Source organism: Emys orbicularis, chromosome 16 (assembly GCF_028017835.1).
Source record: "Emys orbicularis isolate rEmyOrb1 chromosome 16, rEmyOrb1.hap1, whole genome shotgun sequence".
In the NCBI taxonomy this organism is placed as follows: Eukaryota; Metazoa; Chordata; order Testudines; family Emydidae; genus Emys; species Emys orbicularis.
In genome coordinates, this window is record NC_088698.1 from 22,552,596 (window position 1) to 22,573,138 (window position 20,543).

A 20,543-nucleotide genomic window follows, 5' to 3' on the forward strand; every position below is an offset into this window, starting at 1 on the left:
GCCTTCAGTGGCTGAGGAGTAAAATCACTGTCAGCTTCAATATCCCTCAAAATGTTGCAGTGCTAGGGAACTTCACTGTACATCCTGAGGTTTTTGGACTTCTTTATAAAAGCAAGTGGTCCATAGAATCTTTACCGCACTGTTTCCTATGCAGTAGCTGATTTTATCACAAGGTTTACAGGATCTAATCCTTTGAGCCCCTGATCAGTTCCCTGCTTTAAATCTCTCCTGTACAGCCTCCATTTACCCTTTTGATTGTGATTCATTTGCTCTCTAATGGATTTTGTAACACAGTGTACAAAAGATACATTATACAAATAAACAGCCCTGTAATTGTGATATATCAGACACTCTAATGCAGGTGATCCAGGGATATCACCGATAAAACATTGTAGTTCTCTACTACCTTTTACCCAAAGATCCCAGAATGCTTTGCCAACATCAAGCCAGCCTTGTAACACCCTGAGGAAGTAAAGCTGTAAGCACTATTGTCCCCATTTTACAGATGGAGGAAACTGAATATCAGAGAGTTTAAGGTGTTTGCCCAGGGTGTCACAGTGAGACGGGGCAGAACCAGAAATAGCCTCCAGTTTCCTCCATCCTCCCCTTTTCAAAGGACAGAAGCTGCTTCGAAGGAAGGGGCTACAATAGTCTCACATCTCAGTAGGCAACTGCCTCTAGGTTATTCCTTTTGCATGTTGCTTTTAACAAGGGGGAAATATAATCTGATGGTTGGAACACAGAGTTTTGGAGTCAGGCATTCCTGGATCTGCCACTAACTCACTCTATGACTTTAACCTCAACGCTTAACCTCTCTCTGCCTCCATTTCCCTATCTGTAAAGCACAGATAGTACTTAGCTACCAATTTTGCAGGTGCGAGGCCTAGAGAATGTATGTAAAGTGCACTAAGATCCTGGGGTAATACATGCAAATAATTAATTTATTTCTAATTCCTACGTCCCATAAGTCCTCTCTTAGGAAGAGCAATAATCCAATGATTTATTAGTATAGATGCAATTATCTTGCTGGTTTGTCACTCACCTGAATTAAGGCATCTCTCTCTTTTTTTCCAGGGCCGGCAGTCCTTCCTCAGAGATCATGCAGATTGATTTTGAAATTGAAGACCTAAGTGATCTACCTGGGACCCAGCTTATCACGTGGCAGGTTGAATATCCTGGGGATACGACATCTGATCTAGGAGTCTCCAAGATCTACGTAAGCCAGAAGGATCTTGTAGGAGTCCTGCCTTTGGCCATGGTAAGGAACTACCCATTACTTTGCGAGGTCTGAATGTTGTTTACAACTATGGCAGCAAAGGTACATACATTCTGTGCAAAAGAGTAGGGAAGAGCTCCACTCCAATGATGAGGTTTTTCTTAGGACTTGAGTCCAATGTTCTTACCTTGTTGCTAGCTGATCAGAGAAAACCAATTACAATTTTCATTCAAGAACACTAACAATTACAAAGTGAGATAATTTATTTTATTTCCCTAAAGTATTAAGAATATAATTAATATTGATATTACAATACAAATTGAGTTAGTCAAATCAAACTGTTAACAGTAATACAATTTCAAATTGGATAACTACGAAACATTCAACTTAAGACCAACAATTGGTCAAGTTATTGCATGAATGCAACGGTAATCAAATCACAAAGCTAACATAACACAAATTATTAAATTACTTATCAAACTTGCAATCTCTATGGGGTTTACTTAGCAGCTTTAACTTTCCCTTGTGGAAAGAATAGGCTAAGATTCAATTTTTTATGTATCCCAAGTGATTCTTAGAGATCTATGATAAGATTTGCTTTAAACATAGGTTAATCCATTCCTAATGGTACCTTATACTCTGCATATATACGCACTTGCTATTACTATTAATGGACACCCCCTCCCCCCAAAAAGACTGGGATAAGTCTTTCCTGGTACACATCCCTGCATAGGTGTTCAAATGTCCTGTTAAGGAGACAAAAAGAATAAAGTTACTTAGAAGAAGTATCTGCTCTTTAGCTTGCTGGTCTTGGATGCTTCATAGTCAGTCAGGAGCTGCCATTTGGGAAACCAGGCAATGTCTTGTGTACCATCACACAAGTAGGCGTTCTCCTTTTAAGGCGTGTTTTCTTAGTCACGAGTTTGTCTCCTTCCCAGATAAGTAAAATTAGAGACTAGCAGGAAGGGATTATTCTACCCAGATGATCTCAAACCCTTGAGTTTAGGTGAACAGCTAAGACTCTTGACTGTTGGGACCTGTTGTCTTCCAGGTCATAACCTATGACCCGTTGTCCTTTGAGTTACAAAATACAAATGTAATTCCTTACCCATTCACATGTCTCAAGCTCACATTTCCTCAAGATGGGCCAGGCTTCATAAATAAAATAAGAAGAATGTGCAGAACTGTCACCGCATCTGGGATACTGGGTGAAAGGTTATTTCACTCTCTCTCAAGGCTGAAAGTCAAGCTGCTTCATTAACTTATTAAAAATATAACCAAGTAAAGTCTATCCTGTGTGTCTACATGAGTATGTACCTAGATGTTCTACACGAGTATCTCAGTAAAACTGCTTCTGACTCCAAAGCTGTCTCATTTATTGCTGAGTGTGTGCATAAAGGCTTCCACAGTTGCCTGCATAGGGTCTAATCCTGTTCCCTTTGAATAGAGTTTTGCTGTTAACCTCAAGGAGAGCAGGGATTGAGTGCATGGTCATGGCATCCCCAGTATTCTAACCTCACGCCTACCATAGCACACAAGGGTGTCCTTGGGCACCAAATTCAGCAAGGTACTTATGGACCTACCTACCTTTAAGCACACGTATACTCCCATTGTCACCATTTAAATCTAAGCCCATGCTTAAGCCTCTTCCTGAACTGGAAGCTTGTATTGCTTTCTAACTGTGGCTCTGATTTATGTGAGGGGCAACCAGTCACAATGTGTCACTTTCCAAAGAACTGTGAAGTACGTGGAGAATGAAAAACACTATGTAAAACCAAATATCTATTTTCCATCACCCTGCTCACAAGGATAACTCCATAATCACTATACAGAGAAGATGCTTCAAAAAACATGTAGTTCTTTGACCTTGATCTCATCTAAGAAGACACTTGGATGCTCCAGATTCACACTGGAAACAATGTATTGTGTGGTTCCTCCCCCCTTAAATTACCTTACTGTCAGGGATGAAGTATAATCATCTAAGATTTGATTGCCCAGTGTCTGCTCCTAGATCATCAATTAGAAAATATTGACACGTGTTATTATTTAGCACTGAAAGAAAAATAAAAATCAATCATGAAGTGTTTAAAAATAAAACGAACTTGGATTGTTGCCTAGTGACAGCCAGTTAATTATTATGCCATTAGTGAAGGTTGAGGGTGTTGTTGTGCATGTCAGAACTACACATAGCTGATATAGGCTATTATTGTAATTTACCAACTTGAAAACAACTCAGATGTCATTCTGATGCTTTATTTCACCAAATAGTATTTCACTTCTCTCTCTCACACACACACACTTTTTTTTTTTAACGGCTCTAGTTTCCAATGCTGCAGTAGATATCATAGTTGAAACAGCTGCTTCCATCTGGGATTGTGGTCACCTATCACATTCTAGCCATGTTTTTTATAAACGCGTTGCTTTGCAGGAATGTTTTCATATGCTAGTTCTCACTGTCAAGTAGCAGGTGAGCTCTGCCAGTTTGTTGATAACTGAGGGAGGCTTGAGGGAAGTTGGATCCGGATCTGAACTTCCACAAAGTTTGGAGGTATTCAGAGCTGAAACTCTAGATCTGATCTATTTTATATAATCTGTATGCATGTAGTGGAAATTTCCAGAGGCAGGTATAGTCTGTTAGTCTATAAAGTGCCACAGGACTCTTTGTCGCTTTTTACAGATCCAGACTAACACGGCTACCCCTCTTGAGAGGAAGCATAGATATATGGCAGGGGTCTCATGATTACTGACAAACTGAGGATAGAGTTAACCTTCTTTGTATTATCTGCAGTGTTCATGAAGAATCCCAAGGGTATCATAAATCTGCAAACCTTTGTAGTACCTCACTCCGCACTTAGTTAATGATGATTCAGGTGCAAACCTTTCAATATGTGTAACTCTTCGTAGTCTGGCACTTCAGAGTTCCCTGTGACCTTGTCAGAGCCAGGTTGGGGGTTTTTTTGGGGGGGGAGGGGCGCAGGGACGGAAATAACAATTTCTTTTTTTAAATAAAAACCATATTAGCCAAAGTCTGCTGTTCAGGGAGAACAGCAATGAAAGCAAAACTGTTAAACTGCTCATATATTTCTGTGAGTTGGGACTAGCTCAGGTTAGCATTGTTGAGCTTTCATTATTTATGGAGCATGTAATTTCGTGTTTGTAAGTACCAAAATGCAGTTCAATTGAACCTGGTGATTAGAAGCTAATCTTCAAAAGAACACTTTTACATCTTAAAATTGTATACTTTTTTTTTAATAGACTATCACTTAATACCCTACCACCCTTTTCTATTCTGCAATTTCTTTTTTGATTACTGTCATGGATTTGTGATTCCGTAACAGCAGCATATCAGTCAATTTGCTGAACTGTATTTTTTAAGTTAGAAATCTCCAAGAGAAAAGATAATTACTTTCTGATTAATGCATCTGACTATAGATTCTATCCTGGGTCATATCAACATTAAAATTTATTGGAAATTTCCTATCTCCATTAAAATGATTAGGACCGTTGCTTCAACAACCTTACCTTTCCCCAATACTGGGTGCAGTTTTCTACAAGAAGCCAGCATTTTAACTTTTGGAACTCCGGCAGGACTATTCCACAACAAGCATAACAGGGCTCTAGGATACTGATGAGAGAAGCTGTGCCATGCATATTATGGATGTGTGGGTACCATAAAAACCAGCCCCTTCTGACACTTTACTAACTAAGCCCTTTCTAATTTTAAAGTGTGACAAAATCCATTTAGTTAAGTTATGCGTGAGAGCCAAGCATGCTCTTGCCAGTGGGATGAGAAGTAGCATGGCCGAAGACTTGTTTTATTCAGCGTGCGTTGCCCGAGCCTTACCTTGCATTGGAATATTAATTTGCACCCTCATTTGAAAGTTGGAATGTGTGGGGAACAATGCCCTTTTAATCGGCTTTTTAAAATGTGACGTTAGTGCTGCTGAAAGGTGCCGTGCAGACTGAAATCCTCTAGCCAGACAGGTGTGGCATAGGAGACAGCAGGGCCACTTCCCCATGCTGTCCCACTAATATTCTTCTATCATCACAATCTGCAGGGAGCCTCTCTAAGAGCTGGGAGCGTAGTGCATTGTCCCTGACCATTCAGTCAATCTCTGCTGAGACTGCCAACCCAGGGGCCAATTAGTGCCAATTGCAATGTGGAGGCATGTTTATTAGGGACTGCAGTGAGACATTTTGGGACTGATCCAAAGTCCATTCAAGTTAATGAGAGTCTTTCCATTTCTTTCAATGGGCTTTGGAGATGGCGCTTTAAGGGAGGCTACCAAACAGCCTCCAGATTTTCGGTCACTATTGATCTGGGATGGATTTGAACCAGTGACCCACAGGTGAAAAACTGCATCACCAATCCCCTGAGTAATCCTGTCCCCAAAACCATTGCATTTGGCTTATGAAACAGAGTAGCTTTGTTGGCCTCCTCTGACTGGCCGCGGGTTCTGCTTTCTCTTTTATCTGAGGATGACTCAAATCCAAAGATAAGAGCTGACTAAAGCATCTTTCAGGTGCTGATGATCCAGTGATCCCCAAAATCAGTGTTGACAACAAACACTGATGTGCTGGAGACCAGCCAGCCTTAGTAGTCCATAACTCATAAACACGTGCTTGCAAGTCACATTTACTAATAATAAAGCCCTGTTACGCCCAGATAAGTCACTTACAACATCTGGATAGGTAGTCAGATTATGGTGACCACCTGTTCTGGCACTGGGGATGTACTGCTCATCCCATTAAGCTGATGAAACGTAGGCAGAGATGCTTATCCTGGGTGCTACAGGTTACAAACAGTACATGGCCTGTCTCCACAATTGCTTTACAGTGCATCTTACAGACCTCACGGAAATGCAATGTCTCATTTACATGAAGGGGGACATCCCACAGAGCCCAGAGAATGTGGTGAATATTCCTTCCCTTAGATGGATTATAATGGCCACACATCAGTTAAAGAAGTTTTGGCCAGTTTCTGCTCTCAGTTCCGCAGGGCAACTCGTCAGTAATCACTGTGGCCCAGTGAGTAGTTATCCATACCCAATGTTATTTTATAGCAGTGTAAATGCAACTCATCACCTAATGTATCATGTAGAGGCTGTTCCACCTTAGTACAGCTGAGCATGATGGGGATCTTTCTCTGCCACTCCCTCACCTCTCAGATTGTAGAGTGGTGGCAGAACTACTTTGCAGCCCCATCCTAATGCTACAGTAGCTCCACGTCCCCACTGTACCCCCCCCCCAATGGGGAGGGATTAAAGGATCTTTTTAGTTGTCAAACTTTCACCCCTGGCCCACCCACTGACAAATATCATGGCATAATTCCGTTCAGAGAGCACCTGCCGAGTTACAATGCACAACGTCTGCTGGTTGTGAACTCCCTATGTGGCCTCCCCCCATAAATCCTTTCCCTCTCTGCTTGTGGTTCTGTTGTTAGGGGATGTTGTGTGGGTGAGGGAATGAGGGAGAGGAGTGTCCGGTATGTGTCCCCTTTATACTGGCCCTACAGAAGTATTTTATTCCACGATGACAGATGGAGAGGCCACTGGGTTTCCACACAGCATCCGAGTCTGTGGTTTTAAAAAAAACAAAACAGAAACCCAAAACAACTCCTCAGCAGTTCAAGTCCAGTTCCTTAGATACAGTTAATAAGCTCAGCTTCATCTCTGCACACCCATTCAGTCTCTTCAAATATGCTGGTTATGATCCATCTGTATAATCATGGACCTTGTCAATTCCTTTAAAATCCTTGGAAATGTGAAGTTAAAGTGGTGTTAGTGCCATTCATTTGTTACCTGAAATCATCATCAGAATCTTCCTCAGTAGAATAACACCTCACCCAGAGGTTTGCTGAGCTGCGGGCTGATGATGTACCATGACAGCCGGAGAGACTCTACTCCTGGATTTTCCAGATACAGCATTATCTTTTATTGTCACCATAAAGAATCAGCCTCACCGTTTTTATTTGGGTTTTTTTTTTTACCCTATTCCATCTGTTTTGTTAAATAATCAACTACACAATATTTACTGTTCCATTTCTTTTTTATCTTTAAACATCCCACCAGCTATTTTGTAATTATGACATTTGCCTTTTGTCGAACCTCAGTGATTCGGAGTAGAGCGAGAGATGCAAATACCGCTGAAGCCCTCTGTATACGTGCAAGTTCATCTCTATTGGACATAGGCAGAGGGCAAGATTAACGCGCTGGTAAATGAATGAGTCAAAATCTGATCGGTAAATGATTGATTAATCATAACAAGTAAAACAAATCCGTTTTGGAATTGAACTGGGATTGAAATACCCAAATCACCTGACTGCCTCAGTGTGTTCCCCAAACCTTCTCCATACTGGGACCCCTTCTCAGTGCATCTAGCTAGCACCTCACTCATATTTAGGAGGGTAGGGAAGTGATGCCCCTCTGATCCCTTTTTGTGATCTCCCTGTGGGTCATTGTCTCAAGGCTGAGAACCCCTGTCCTAACTAGAATAGCCAGTTGATTGGTGTTAACCAAACACTACTACTCAAGGTGGCTCGCTTGAATAACAGTAAGAGTGAAGCCGCAGCAGCATGGGGCAGCACCCGCTGTACAAGCCCACCTGGGATCCTGTGCATGTACTCGAGTGGCGCTAGCCCGTGCTGCCAAAGCTTCACCGCTCTTGTTATCCAAGCTATTTAGATCAAAGCTAGTTGGGTATGTGTACAAGTGCTGCAGTCCCCCCTCTGACTGCAGTACAGATGTACCCTCTGTTTCAAGTATCAGAGGGGTAGCCGTGTTAGTCTGAATCTGTAAAAAGCAACAGAGGGTCCTGTGGCACCTTTAAGACTAACAGAAGTATTGGGAGCATAAGCTTTCGTGGGTAAGAACCTCACTTCTTCAGATGCAAGATGCACTTCTTGCATCTGAAGAAGTGAGGTTCTTACCCACGAAAGCTTATGCTCCCAATACTTCTGTTAGTCTTAAAGGTGCCACAGGACCCTCTGTTTCACTCTACTCACATTGCACAAAAATGTCAGCGTGTTGGTTAGTTTCCCTTCACAAATGTCTTGATCGTTTAGCGGGTCTTTTCCAGTTAGTTCTGGTTTGGGGGGCTTTTCCTGGCCAGGTAGCTTGTTGGACCTGCCACTGTGCTGCACAAATCCTATAGACCTATACATCAGCACAGTCAATTATGGAGTCCAGCTGGATCAATAAGACAAATGTAGCTGCCCTGATGCCCATGGTATTATGGTTTAAAGGTGTGTCCTTGGACTAAATGGTCCTGAGATTCAACTAAATTAGAACCCAGTGCTGTGGTGAACGTGGGAACCATGGTAATATTTTTATGAGCCATATGTATGCCTCAGTTTCCCTACGTGCTTTGTATTGCTATACATTGAGCATAAAAGTGTGGATCCTTGGGGTCTGGCACAATAAAGGGGTTACACCCAGAGGACTATTTAAATGCTGGGGCATAGCAGAGACCTTGTAAATCTGTGACAAGTGCCTTCACCTAGAGATTTGTCAGACAACAAACAATTACTAATTAGTTCATAGGATGTTGCAGAAAGACTAATGTTCTGTGATCCGAGTGGGTGTCAGAAAGAACCAGAGCCATCCCTGGTGGTGGTACAACAAAAGCTACAAGAATCTCAGTCCATCAACCACTCCCAGAAGCTGATGTCTTAGAGACATAGTGAAGATTAGGTGCGGAGTGTTTACATTGTTCTGGCTGGTCGTGCTGATGTGTTTATAATCCAGCAAGATCCAGGTGAGGTTAGAGGGGGACTCTGATTCTGGGGATCAGGGTTACTCGTGGCTCTGCAGCCTGTCACGTTGATGTGTATCTGGGGGTTCAGGCTATGCTGCATGAAACAGAGCGCTATGAGCTTTTTTTCAGTGACAATGAATAGAGAACTATATCTTTGCCGGAGAATTCTATAGTACCATGATTCTCATCTCATGTTACAACAGACCCTGTCTGGGAACCTGACGTGAGACCTGGTTTCTGATTTGCTCAAGTGCTGACCTCTCACGTCTGCAAAAGAAGGCAGGGGAGCTGTGCTTTGAACATATACAAATTGCTGTATAATGTTAACTATTCTGATAAATCAGGTCCTAGGCATCTCAAATTGGGCACCCAAGATTAGTGACCATAGTCTTTCTGTACCTCCGATCCCCATCTGTAAAACAAGGCTAATACCCCCTCATCTCACAGGGGTGTTGTGAAGATAAATTCTTTAATGTTTGTGAAGCACTCAGATACTGCAGAAAAGCCCATGAGCTAGAGTCAGGGCTCTCAGGTTCCCAGCTGTGCCATAGAGAGCATGGAAAGCCAGGACCCCCAGTTTGCAAGGCTGCCACTGCGGTCCCCACCAGGTGAGCGGGCAGGGAACCAGCCCGCGAGTCAGCGAAATGGAATGCTATCTGCGAATCAACGAAAACTCATTGAACCTGAACTGTTTTCATTAAACATTTCACTAAGCTCTGTTCCAGCTAAAAATTCCTGACAGATCAAGTGAGGTTGGAATCTTTGGAGACTTTAGCTGCTAAAATCGAGTACGTCTCTACTGAGCATGTGTGAACTGTAAACTTTTCTACAAGGTTTATAACTTGGCCAGATGTAGGTGGATTGTCATGGGAATGGCAAACAGCTCATCCCTGACATAAAGGCCTCTCCCTTGCCAAATTTCATGTTCCTGCTCCAAGCCACGGAGAAGATAGAGCTTTTCAAAAAAAGGCCACACGTTGTTTTGCCCATGTTAAAAAAAATTCTTTCCCCTCTAGTCTTATTCTCAGAAATAGCTGAATCATTTTGGCTGAAATAAAAAAAAAATCAATCTGAGGCGTATAACCGGCGTGGAAAATTTCAGCCCAAATGGTTAGTCACAAAGTTATAAGCAGCTGAAAACGGAGTCTCATGTCGGGTAACCTTAGTGGGCAGTGTCACCAGCCTTGCCTAAATGATGACTCTTCCATGGGGCATAGAATGCTGGCAAAGGAAGGGGAAGCAGTTCCATAGACTGTCTTGGATATCAAATGTCATCACTTCCTTGAAAGATTCCCTACCCCTCATGTCAGAGCTGCATGTAACAGAGCTCCTTGTACGATCTGCATAGCTAGGGAGCAGTGCAAATGCTCCTACTTTCTACAGCAAGAATCTCAGAATGGTTCAGCCTAGGTAGAACAGTGGCCATGTAGCCCTGGAGTACCTCATATTGATCATGCTATTAACATTTCAGAGTTGATCATTTAGTTTTGTTCCTGCCCAGAGCCATCTCAATAATTAAACTCATTGGCAAACAAAGCAGCCTACCTGGCACTAGAGCCAAATTAACAGCTTTCATCTTTTCTAGAGACTAGCAGAACTTTTTGTTCATTTGAGCTTTATCAATCTCAGCTCCTTGTTGTTAAATGCCTACATGTCCTTTGATACGCTTTCTTTCCCTTTCACTGAATGCACCAGGGCAGCTCCTAAATTTGATTAGAGTACAGTTAGTGTGAACTTAAAATTAACCTCATTACTAACGACTTGAAACCGAGGTGGGGAGGAAACTTAATTAACAATGAAACAACTATTGCAGTCTGCCTGGCAGGGGCAACATCTCCAGTTACAACCCTCATGTTCTTTTCGCCATACTAGCCATATTTAGAGTGTTTGCATGGTGAGGTATGAAGTAGCAGCAGCTGCTGAATGTCCATTATTCATCTTGGACATTCTTTTAAAATCCAGAAACAATGAAATACCAGCCTCAAAACTGGCAGGTAGGTCTGGAGCAGAAGTAGAATGTTGCCTACTGAATTTGAAGTAAATCAGACCTGGAGACTCTTGATTTATGACAGTCTAAAAAGAGAGGCACTTTCCGGAGTCCGGTTTGCTAATTTGTAGCAAACAAAACATAAAGAAGTAGAGGAATCCTATTTTACTTATCTGGGCTCCAACTCAGGCAAGCACCCTTATTCAGGAAAACATTTAAACACATGTTTAAATGCTTTCCTGAATGGGGTTGAATTTAACATGTGCTTAAGGTCTTTCCTGAATCAGAACCTTAATCAAGCTCGCTTGCACAGGACCAAAGTGTAGTTGCACCAACTCAAAATTTTAGAAGTTAAAGATTTTAAATGGCAGAATCAGCCACCTGGTGATATGAAACACCACTGTAAAACCACTGCTATTTTCCATGTAACAGCCTCAAGCAGAACAGTTTTTAAACTTTTAGGGCTGGTGTAATTCCATTGATTTTTGTAGTAATTTAAAACACTACTGTAGTATTTCTTTAGAAGGGCAGCTATATAAAAAAACGTGGGGAAAGTGAAGGTTCTCTGTAGCTGCTGAGCACAGAGTTTCTGTCAGTTGGAGCATGTCGTAAGCTTTATTTTTAAAATAAGTTTTTTGTTCTTTAAACTGTTCTGGAGTCTCCTTTGATTTTGCAAGTGGCTGCCTCGCCACAGAAGTTTCACCTGACACTTATTTAGCAACATAAAAATATAAACCTGGGCTACCTATTTATCATTTCCGGAGATGGTCATGTTCTTTTGTCATCATATCCATTTTGTCTGGCAGGCAGTGACATTTAAGCTGTTAAATCTCTTGGAGCCAAAAGAACAAATGTAAGTCTGATATTGTACCGTGAGATACTTAATCTTTCGACTTCATCCCGATGTCCTGTTGTTTTGACTTATAGCAAACGTCAGTAGAAAAAAACCCATTTCTACATTCCATTAATATAAGAATCTGGATTGATAGAGCAAAACCAAACTTAATCAAAATGTGCTTATCACAGAGAAAATATCTCTTCTATAGGAGTCTCAACGCTAAAGTAATTCCGTATAATTACAGATGCCAGCAGTCCACACTGTGGCTAATACACTCCAGGGCTGCTTCAAACTAATAATGTGCTAATGGCCTCTTAAACATGCTTATTTGGAACATTCCATTTATTATTATTTATTTATTATTTTATTTGTATCCCAGTGGTGCCTACATGTCCCGCCTGAGATCGGGGCCCCATTATGCCAGGTGCTGTACAAATACATGATAAGAGGCAGTCCCTGCTTTGAAGAATGTAGTCTGTACAGACAAAAGGAGTATACATCATCTGCGTTTTACAGACGGGGAATTGAGACATAGAGGGCGAAATTCTGACCCCACTGAAGTCAACAGGAGCTTTGTCATCAACTGTAATTGTGCCAGGGTTTTGCCTAGACAGATTAATTGACTTACCCAAGGTATCAGCATAGGCAGGGCCGCCCAGGGGGAGGGCAATTTGCCCTGGGCCCTGGGCCCTGCAGGGCCCCCCATGAGAATATAGCATTCTATAGTATTGCAACTTTTTTTTTATGGAAGGGGCCCCCAATATTGCTTTGCCCCAGGCCCCCTGAATCCTTTGGGTGGCCCTGAGCATAGGTGCCTGTTTTGAGAGCCCAGGAGCCCAGAGTCCTTTATTTATACACTATATATATATATAGCACATACAGGATAGGCACTGACACCATAAGCTTCCCTACCTTCCTATTTCACCTCCTTGGCCTTAACATCCAGGGCTGAGAGGGCAGTTCAGCCTCCGTGACCAACACAAGCTGCCCACTGCCAAAACGGGGGTCAGATTGCTGCTGTTATTATTTGTGTTGTATTAACAACAGGAAGCCCCAGCTAAGGTCAGGGCCCCATTATGCTGGGCTGCACCATCACATACGAGATGATCCCTGCCCTGAAGAGCAGTCTAAATAGACAAGATCGACAAAGGGGGAGAAAGAGGAAGTATCATCATCATCATCATCCTATTTTGCAGATGGGAAAATGAGATCGAGAGAGATCCAGGGTCTGATCCAATGCCCTCTAAAATCAATGGAAAGACTCCCACTGATTTTGACAGGCTTTGGCTCAGACCCTAATGACGTATCCATGGTCATGCTCTCGAGAACGGAATTGAATGCAGATCTCCTGAGTCCCAATCACATGTCTTAACCACAAGATCGGGATGGCTTTGGTGAGGTGAGTTGTTGTCTGCTCTAGAGCTGGAATGTGAAATTCCATTGGTACATTTGACATAGACTAGCAAATTGTTGAGTACAAGTGGTAATAACTATTGATCACTAATGGCCTAGATTTGAGCTGGCAGCCTAAAAGTAGAAGGCCACACAGGCCATCTGAGCCGTCTAGTCTCTGAAAGTTGTTGAACTTTTATTTTTTTTAAATCCATTTGATGATCACCTTTAAGAAAAACTGCTTGGAAATGATTTCCTACAGTAGTGGAGAACTTTTTAGTCCCTAACTGATAGCTTCTTGAAGGGTCTGGAATATACTATACTCTGCAGATTTCTAAAGGCTTCATTAAAATTTGAGCCTAGTCTGAAAAGTGACTTTTTAAAAAAATGGTATCATTGACTTACAGATGAAATCTGCCCATCTGACAGTGATATATTTTTCTACTAAATGCCAGCCCTGCAGTCTCCCCTGGGATCTTGAAGTCAAGTTGGATTTTTTTTCTGGTTCAGGCATCAACAATAAGGATAATTCAGAACTTAGGCCAAGAACAGCAAAGGTCCTGGGGCTCCTTATCCCCATACTCTAAGGGTATGTCTACACTACAAAATTAGGTCGAATTTATAGAAGCCGGTTTTATAGAAATCGGTTGTATACAGCCGATTGGGTGTGTCCCCACATAAAATGCTCTAAGTGCTCTAGTCGGCGGACCGCGTCCATAGTACCGAGGCTAGCGTCGACTTCCGGAGCATTGCACTATGGGTAGCTATCCCACAGTTCCCGCAGTCTCCGCCGCCCATTGGAATTCTGGGTTGAGATCCCAATGCCCGAATGATGCAAAACAGTGTCACGGGGGGTTCTCGGTACATGTCGTCAGGCCCCTCCCCCTCCGTCAGAGCAACGGCAGACAATAGATTTGCGCCTTTTTACCTGGGTTACCTGTGCAGACAACATACCACGGCAAGCATGGAGCCCGCTCAGCTCAGCTCACCGTCACCATATGTCATCTGGGTGCTGGCAGACGTGGGACTGCATTGCTACACAGCAGCAGCAGCTAACTGCCTTTTGGCGGTAGACGGTGCAGCATGACTGGTAGCCTTCATCGGCGATCTGGGTGCTGGCAGCCGTGGGGCTGGCAGCCGTAGGGCTGCATTGCACCAGCCCTTGCCTTTTGCCTTTTGGCAGTAGATGGTTTATTACGACTGGTAACCGTCGTCATCGTACTGCAGTGGCTGTCAATCATGGGCACCTGGGCAGACATGCTCAGTCCTATCGAACTGTCTTGACAATGATGGCTATCAGTCATAGTATGCTATTTTCTGCCAAGCGCCCAGTATTTTCTGCTAAGCACCCAGAAGAGGCCGAGGGCGATCTGGGTGCTGGCAGACGTGGGGCTGGCAGACATGGGTCTACATTGCTACACAGCAGCAGCCCCTTGCCTTTTGGCAGTAGATAGTATATGACGACTGGTATCCATCGTCGTCATACTGCAGTGGCTATCAGTCTTAGTACACTAACTGCCAAGCGCCCAGTATTTTCTGCCAAGCACCCAGAAGATGCCGAGGGCTATCAGTCATGCTGCACCGTCGTCTTAAGATGTAAAAAATAGATTTGTTCTGTATTCATTAGCTTCCCCCTCCCGCCGTGAAATCAACGGCCTGCTAAACCCAGGGTTTTGAGTTCAATCTTTGGGGGGGGGCATTCTGTGTGACAGTTGTTTGTGTTTCTCCCTGATGCACAGCCACCTTTGTTGATTTTAATTCCCTGTACCTGTACGCCATGTCGTCACTCGCCCCTCCCTCCCTCCGTCAGATACTAGTTTCGCGCCTTTTTTCAGACCAGACGCCATAGCTAGCACTGGGATCATGGAGCCCGCTCAGATCACCGCGGCAATTATGAGCACTATGAACACCACACGCATTGTCCTGGAGTATATGCAGAGCCAGGACATGCCAAAGCAAAACCAGGACCAGCCGAGGAGGCGATTGCAGCGCGGCCACGAGAGTGATGAGGAAATTGACATGGACATAGACCTCTCACAAGGCACAGGCCCCAGCAATGTGGAAATCATGGTGTTCCTGGGGCAGGTTCATGCCGTGGAACGCCGATTCTGGGCCCGGGAAACAAGCACAGACTGGTGGGACCGCATCGTGCTGCAGGTGTGGGACGATTCCCAGTGGCTGCGAAACTTTCGCATGCGTAAGGGCACTTTCATGGAACTTTGTGACTTGCTTTCCCCTGCCCTGAAGCGCCAGAATACCAGGATGAGAGCAGCCCTCACAGTTGAGAAGCGAGTGGCGATAGCCCTGTGGAAGCTTGCAACGCCAGACAGCTACCGGTCAGTTGGGAATCAATTTGGAGTGGGCAAATCTACTGTGGGGGCTGCTGTGATCCAAGTTGCCAGGGCAATGAAAGACCTGGTGATATCAAGGGTAGTGACTCTGGGAAACGTGCAGGCCATAGTGGATGGCTTTGCTGCAATGGGATTCCCAAACTGTGGTGGGGCGATAGACGGAACCCATATCCCTATCTTGGCACCGGAGCACCAAGCCACCGAGTACATAAACCGCAAGGGGTACTTTTCAATGCTGCTGCAAGCCCTGGTGGATCACAAGGGACGTTTCACCAACATCAACGTGGGATGGCCGGGAAAGGTACATGATGCTCGCGTCTTCAGGCACTCTGCTCTGTTTCGAAAGCTGGAGGAAGGGACTTTCTTCACGGACCAGAAAATAACCGTTGGGGATGTTGAAATGCCTATCGTGATCCTTGGGGACCCAGCCTACCCCTTAATGCCATGGCTCATGAAGCCGTACACAGGCAGCCTGGACAGGAGTCAGGACCTGTTCAACTACAGGCTGAGCAAGTGCCGAATGGTGGTGGAATGTGCATTTGGACGTTTAAAAGCGCGCTGGCGCAGCTTACTGACTCGCTCAGACCTCAGCGAAAAGAATATCCCCATTGTTATTGCTGCTTGCTGTGCGCTCCACAATATCTGTGAGAGTAAGGGGGAGACATTTATGGCGGGGTGGGAGGTTGAGGCAAATCGCCTGGCCGCTGATTACGCGCAGCCAGACACCAGGGCGGTTAGAGGAGCACAGCAGGGCGCGGTGCGCATCAGAGAAGCTTTGAAAACGAGTTTTGTGACTGGCCAGGCTACAGTGTGAAACTTCTGTTTGTTTCTCCTTGATGAACCCTCCGCCCCCCCCCACCCGGTTCACTCTACTTCCCTGTAAGCCAACCACCCCAACCTCCCCTCCCCCCTTCGAGCACCGCTTGCAGAGGCAATAAAGTCATTGTTACTTCACATTCATGCATTCTTTATTAATTCATCACACAACTAGGGGGATAATTGCCAAGGTAGCCCAGGATGGGTGGGGGAGGAGGGAAGGAAAAGGACACACTGCAGTTTAAAACTTTAACTCTTATTGAAGGCAAGCCTTCTGATGCTAGAGCAATCATCTGGGGTGGAGTGACTGGGTGGCCGGAGGCCCCCCCACCGTGTTCTTGGGCGTCTGGGTGAGGAGGCTATGGAACTTGGGGAGGAGGGCTGTTGGTTACACAGGGGCTGTAGCGGCGGTCTCTGCTCCTGCTGCCTTTCCTGCAGCTCAACCATATGCTGGAGCATATCAGTTTGATGCTCCAGCAGCCGGAGCATCGACTCTTGCCTTCTGTCTGCAAGCTGACGCCACCTATCATCTTCAGCCCGCAACTTGCTCTGTTCATCCCGCGATTCAGCACGCCACCTCTCCTCTCGTTCATATTGTGCTTTTCTGTAATCAGTCATTGACTGCCTCCACGCATTCTGCTGTGCTCTGTCAGCGTGGGAGGACATCTGGAGCTCTGTGAACATGTCATCCCGCATCCTCCTTTTTCTCTTTCTAATCTTCACTAGCCTCTGTGAAGGAGAAACATTTGCAGCTGGTGGAGGAGAAGGGAGAGGTGGTTAAAAAAGACACATTTTAGAGAACAATGGGTACACTCTTTCACGTTAAATTTTGCTGTTCACATTACACAGCACATGTGCTTTCGTTACAAGGTCGCATTTTTCCTCTTATATTGAGGGCCTGCCGGTTTGGTGTGAGAGATCACTCACGCAGTGCCAGGCAACAGATTTCGGCTTGCAGGCAGCCATGGTAAGACACAGTCTTTTGGCTTTTTTAACCTTCTTAACATGTGGGAATGGTTTCAAACAGTAGCGCTCTCATTTCCCATACCAAGCACCCGTTGGGTTGGCCATTTGAAATGGGTTTGCAATGTAAAAGGAGGGGCTGCGGTTTCAGGGTTAAGATGCAGCACAAACCCAACTAACTCCCCTCCCCCCCACACCCAATTCTCTGGGATGATCACTTCACCCCTCCCCCCCACCACGTGGCTAACAGCGGGGAATATTTCTGTTCAGCAGAGCAGGAACGGGCACCTCTGAATATCCCCTTAATAAAATCGCCCCATTTCAACCAGGTGACCGTGAATGATATCACTCTCCTGAGGATAACAAAGAGCGATAAGGAATGGATGTTGTCTGCATGCCAGCAAACACCAGGACCATACACTGCCATGCTTTGTTATGCAATGATTCCAGACTACGTGCTACTGGCCTGGCGTGGTAAAGTGTCCTACCACGGCGGACGGGATAAGGCAGCCCTCCCCAGAAACCTTTTGCAAAGGCTTTGGGAGTACATCCAGGAGAGTTTTCTGGAGATGTCCCTGGAGGATTTCCGCTCCATCCCCATACACGTTAATAGACTTTTCCAGTAGCTGTACTGGCCGCGATTGCCAGGGCAAATTAATCATTAATCATTAAACACGCTTGCTTTTAAACCATGTGTAATATTTACAAAGGTACACTCACCAGAGGTCCCCTGTGTGCCCTCAGGGTCTGGGAGCACACCTTGGGTGAGTTCGGGGGTTACTGGTTCCAGGTCCAGGGTGATAAACATATCCTGGCTGTTGGGGAAACCGGTTTCTCCGCTTCCTTGCTGCTGTGAGCTATCTACATTATCTCCATCCTCATCTTCCTCGTACCCCGAACCCGCTTCCCTGTGTGTTTCTCCAGTGAGGGAGTCATAGCACACGGTTGGGGTAGTGGTGGCTGCACCCCCTAGAATGGCATGCAGCTCCGCGTAGAAGCGGCATGTTTGCGGCTCTGCCCCGGACCTTCCGTTTGCTTCTCTGGCTTTGTGGTAGGCTTGCCGTAGCTCCTTAATTTTCACGCGGCACTGCTGTGCGTCCCTGTTATGGCCTCTGTCCTTCATGGCCTTGGAGACCTTTTCTAATATTTTGCCATTTCGTTTACTGCTTCGGAGTTCAGCTAGCACTGATTCATCTCCCCATATGGCGAGCAGATCCCGTACCTCCCGTTCTGTCCATGATGGAGCTCTTTTGCGATCCTGGGACTCCATCACGGTTACCTGTGCTGATGAGCTCTGCGTGGTCACCTGTGCTCTCCACGCTGAGCAAACAGGAAATGAAATTCAAATGTTCGCGGGGCTTTTCCTGTCTACCTGGCCAGTGCATCTGAGTTGAGAGTGCTGTCCAGAGCGGTCACAATGAAGCACTGTGGGATAGCTCCCGGAGGCCAATAACGTCAAATTCCATCCACACTACCCCAATTCCGACCCCCTAAGGCCGATTTTATCGCTAATCCCCTCGTCGGAGGTGGAGTAAAGAAACCGGTTTAAAGGGCCCTTTAAGTCGAAAGAAAGGGCTTCGTCATGTGAACGTGTCCAGGCTTAATTCGAATTAACGCTGCTAAAGTCGACCTAGACACGTAGTGTAGACCAGGCCTAAGTCCCACTACAATCCAAAAAACTCAGGCTTAGCTGCCTAGTCCTGTAGGTGCCTAAACTCACTTGGTGCTTACTTTTTTGGAGTAAAAGCTCCCTGGGTGCCCATCTTTCTGCCTTTTGAGCACTGTTCTCTCTAGGTGTCCAGGTGCCTATGTCCTACCTAAGCCCCAGAGCAATCCACAAACTAGGAGGAAAATAGGAGCTCCTCTCTGGCCCACTTAATATTTAACTGTTCAATTATTTATTATATATTAAACAACTTCAATAGGCGGGATGGAAGGAGCCTGACCTCCGAGTATCTCATAGCCCAGTGGTTAGAGCGCTCTCGTGAGAGATGGCAGGTCCCTGTTTAAATCCCTTTCCCTCATCAAGCAGAGGGGGGGACTTTCACAGGAGGTCTCCCGCATCCTGAGTGAGTGCATCACTGGGCTAAAGATTATAAGAGAGAGCCTCTTCCTCGTGTTGTGTGGAGTTTCACAGTTTAACACATGAGTTAGGCAGTGGAGAATCCACCTTCCCTTGGCTTGTTGAGTGCTAGCAGATATAGGCACCTATCTCTGAGCAAGGGGCTTAGGACACACCCTCTTGTCAGCACCTCCCATCAGCGGATTAAGGCAGCTCTCAGCTTAGGGTGTATGGATTGCATTCTAAAGATGGTTCTCTCTCCCCATTCATTGTAGAGGAGCCTACATGTCTAACTCAGGTTTTGTGGATTGTGTGTTGTTCTGTTGATTTTTTTAGGCATCTAAAATTTAGGCGCTGTGATGCTTTGCATTGCAACACCCAAGTCTCTTTGTGGATCTGGGCTTTTGTTTACAATTCTGTGTACATAGGCGGCGGGTATAATAGGCCAAGGGAGGCTAAGCCACTGCTGACACTGGATGCTGGGTTGGGGTTTTTTGCGGTTTGTGAGAGCTGGGAGTGGGCTGGGCTTCCAACGGAGGAAGTTTTTGCTTATTATTATGTGCCATGCAGGTTCCGGGGTGGCTGAGGAGGTGACGTCTACTACTCAGCTTCCCGGGTTCATCAGCCAGGGGTCTTGGGAGGGGAGACGCGGTGCATTTCCAATTCAGCAGTTGGGGCTAGCCCAGGGCTCTTGGCAGCTCAGGCCGGCCTGGGGCTCCTCTGACTGCAGAGTGCGGGGAGGCAGCTTGGGGCTCCAGCAGGTGCAGGGGGGAGAGGCCTAGAGTTGCCAGTTTTGATTGAACATATTCCTGGAGGTTTCCTCCCATGACATAATCTTTAATTAAAGATTACTCTTTAATTCCTGGAGACTCCAGGCCAATCCTAGAGGGTTGGCAACCCTAGCGAGGCCCTGGGCGGAAGGGGTGGGGCTGGGGGGGGGGGGTTCCACTCACTGCCCATGTCTATGTATGATGCATGAGTCAGATCAGCATACTGCTCTCACTCTCACAGATGTAATGAATCTGCAGAGCTAAAAGGAGCAAAATATCGTAAGTAAATATTTTAGTCAGTAATGTAAGCAGATACCAAGTAAGATGGGATATATAAACCTTTATGTTTCAGAGAATAATGGAACCTCTAACTATCTGGGGCTAAGACAAATG

The 20,543-nt window shown here is 45.2% G+C and overlaps 1 protein-coding gene across 1 annotated transcript in view; it reads left to right on the forward strand.

The window, feature by feature from the left end:
• Positions 1–20,543, forward strand: part of TMEM132D (transmembrane protein 132D) — a 412,093-nt gene that overhangs the window by 271,686 nt on the left and 119,864 nt on the right. The window contains exon 4 of the mRNA XM_065417537.1: positions 1,075–1,258. Coding sequence (XP_065273609.1) covers positions 1,075–1,258 — 184 coding nt within the window. The remainder of the gene's footprint in view (positions 1–1,074; positions 1,259–20,543) is intronic.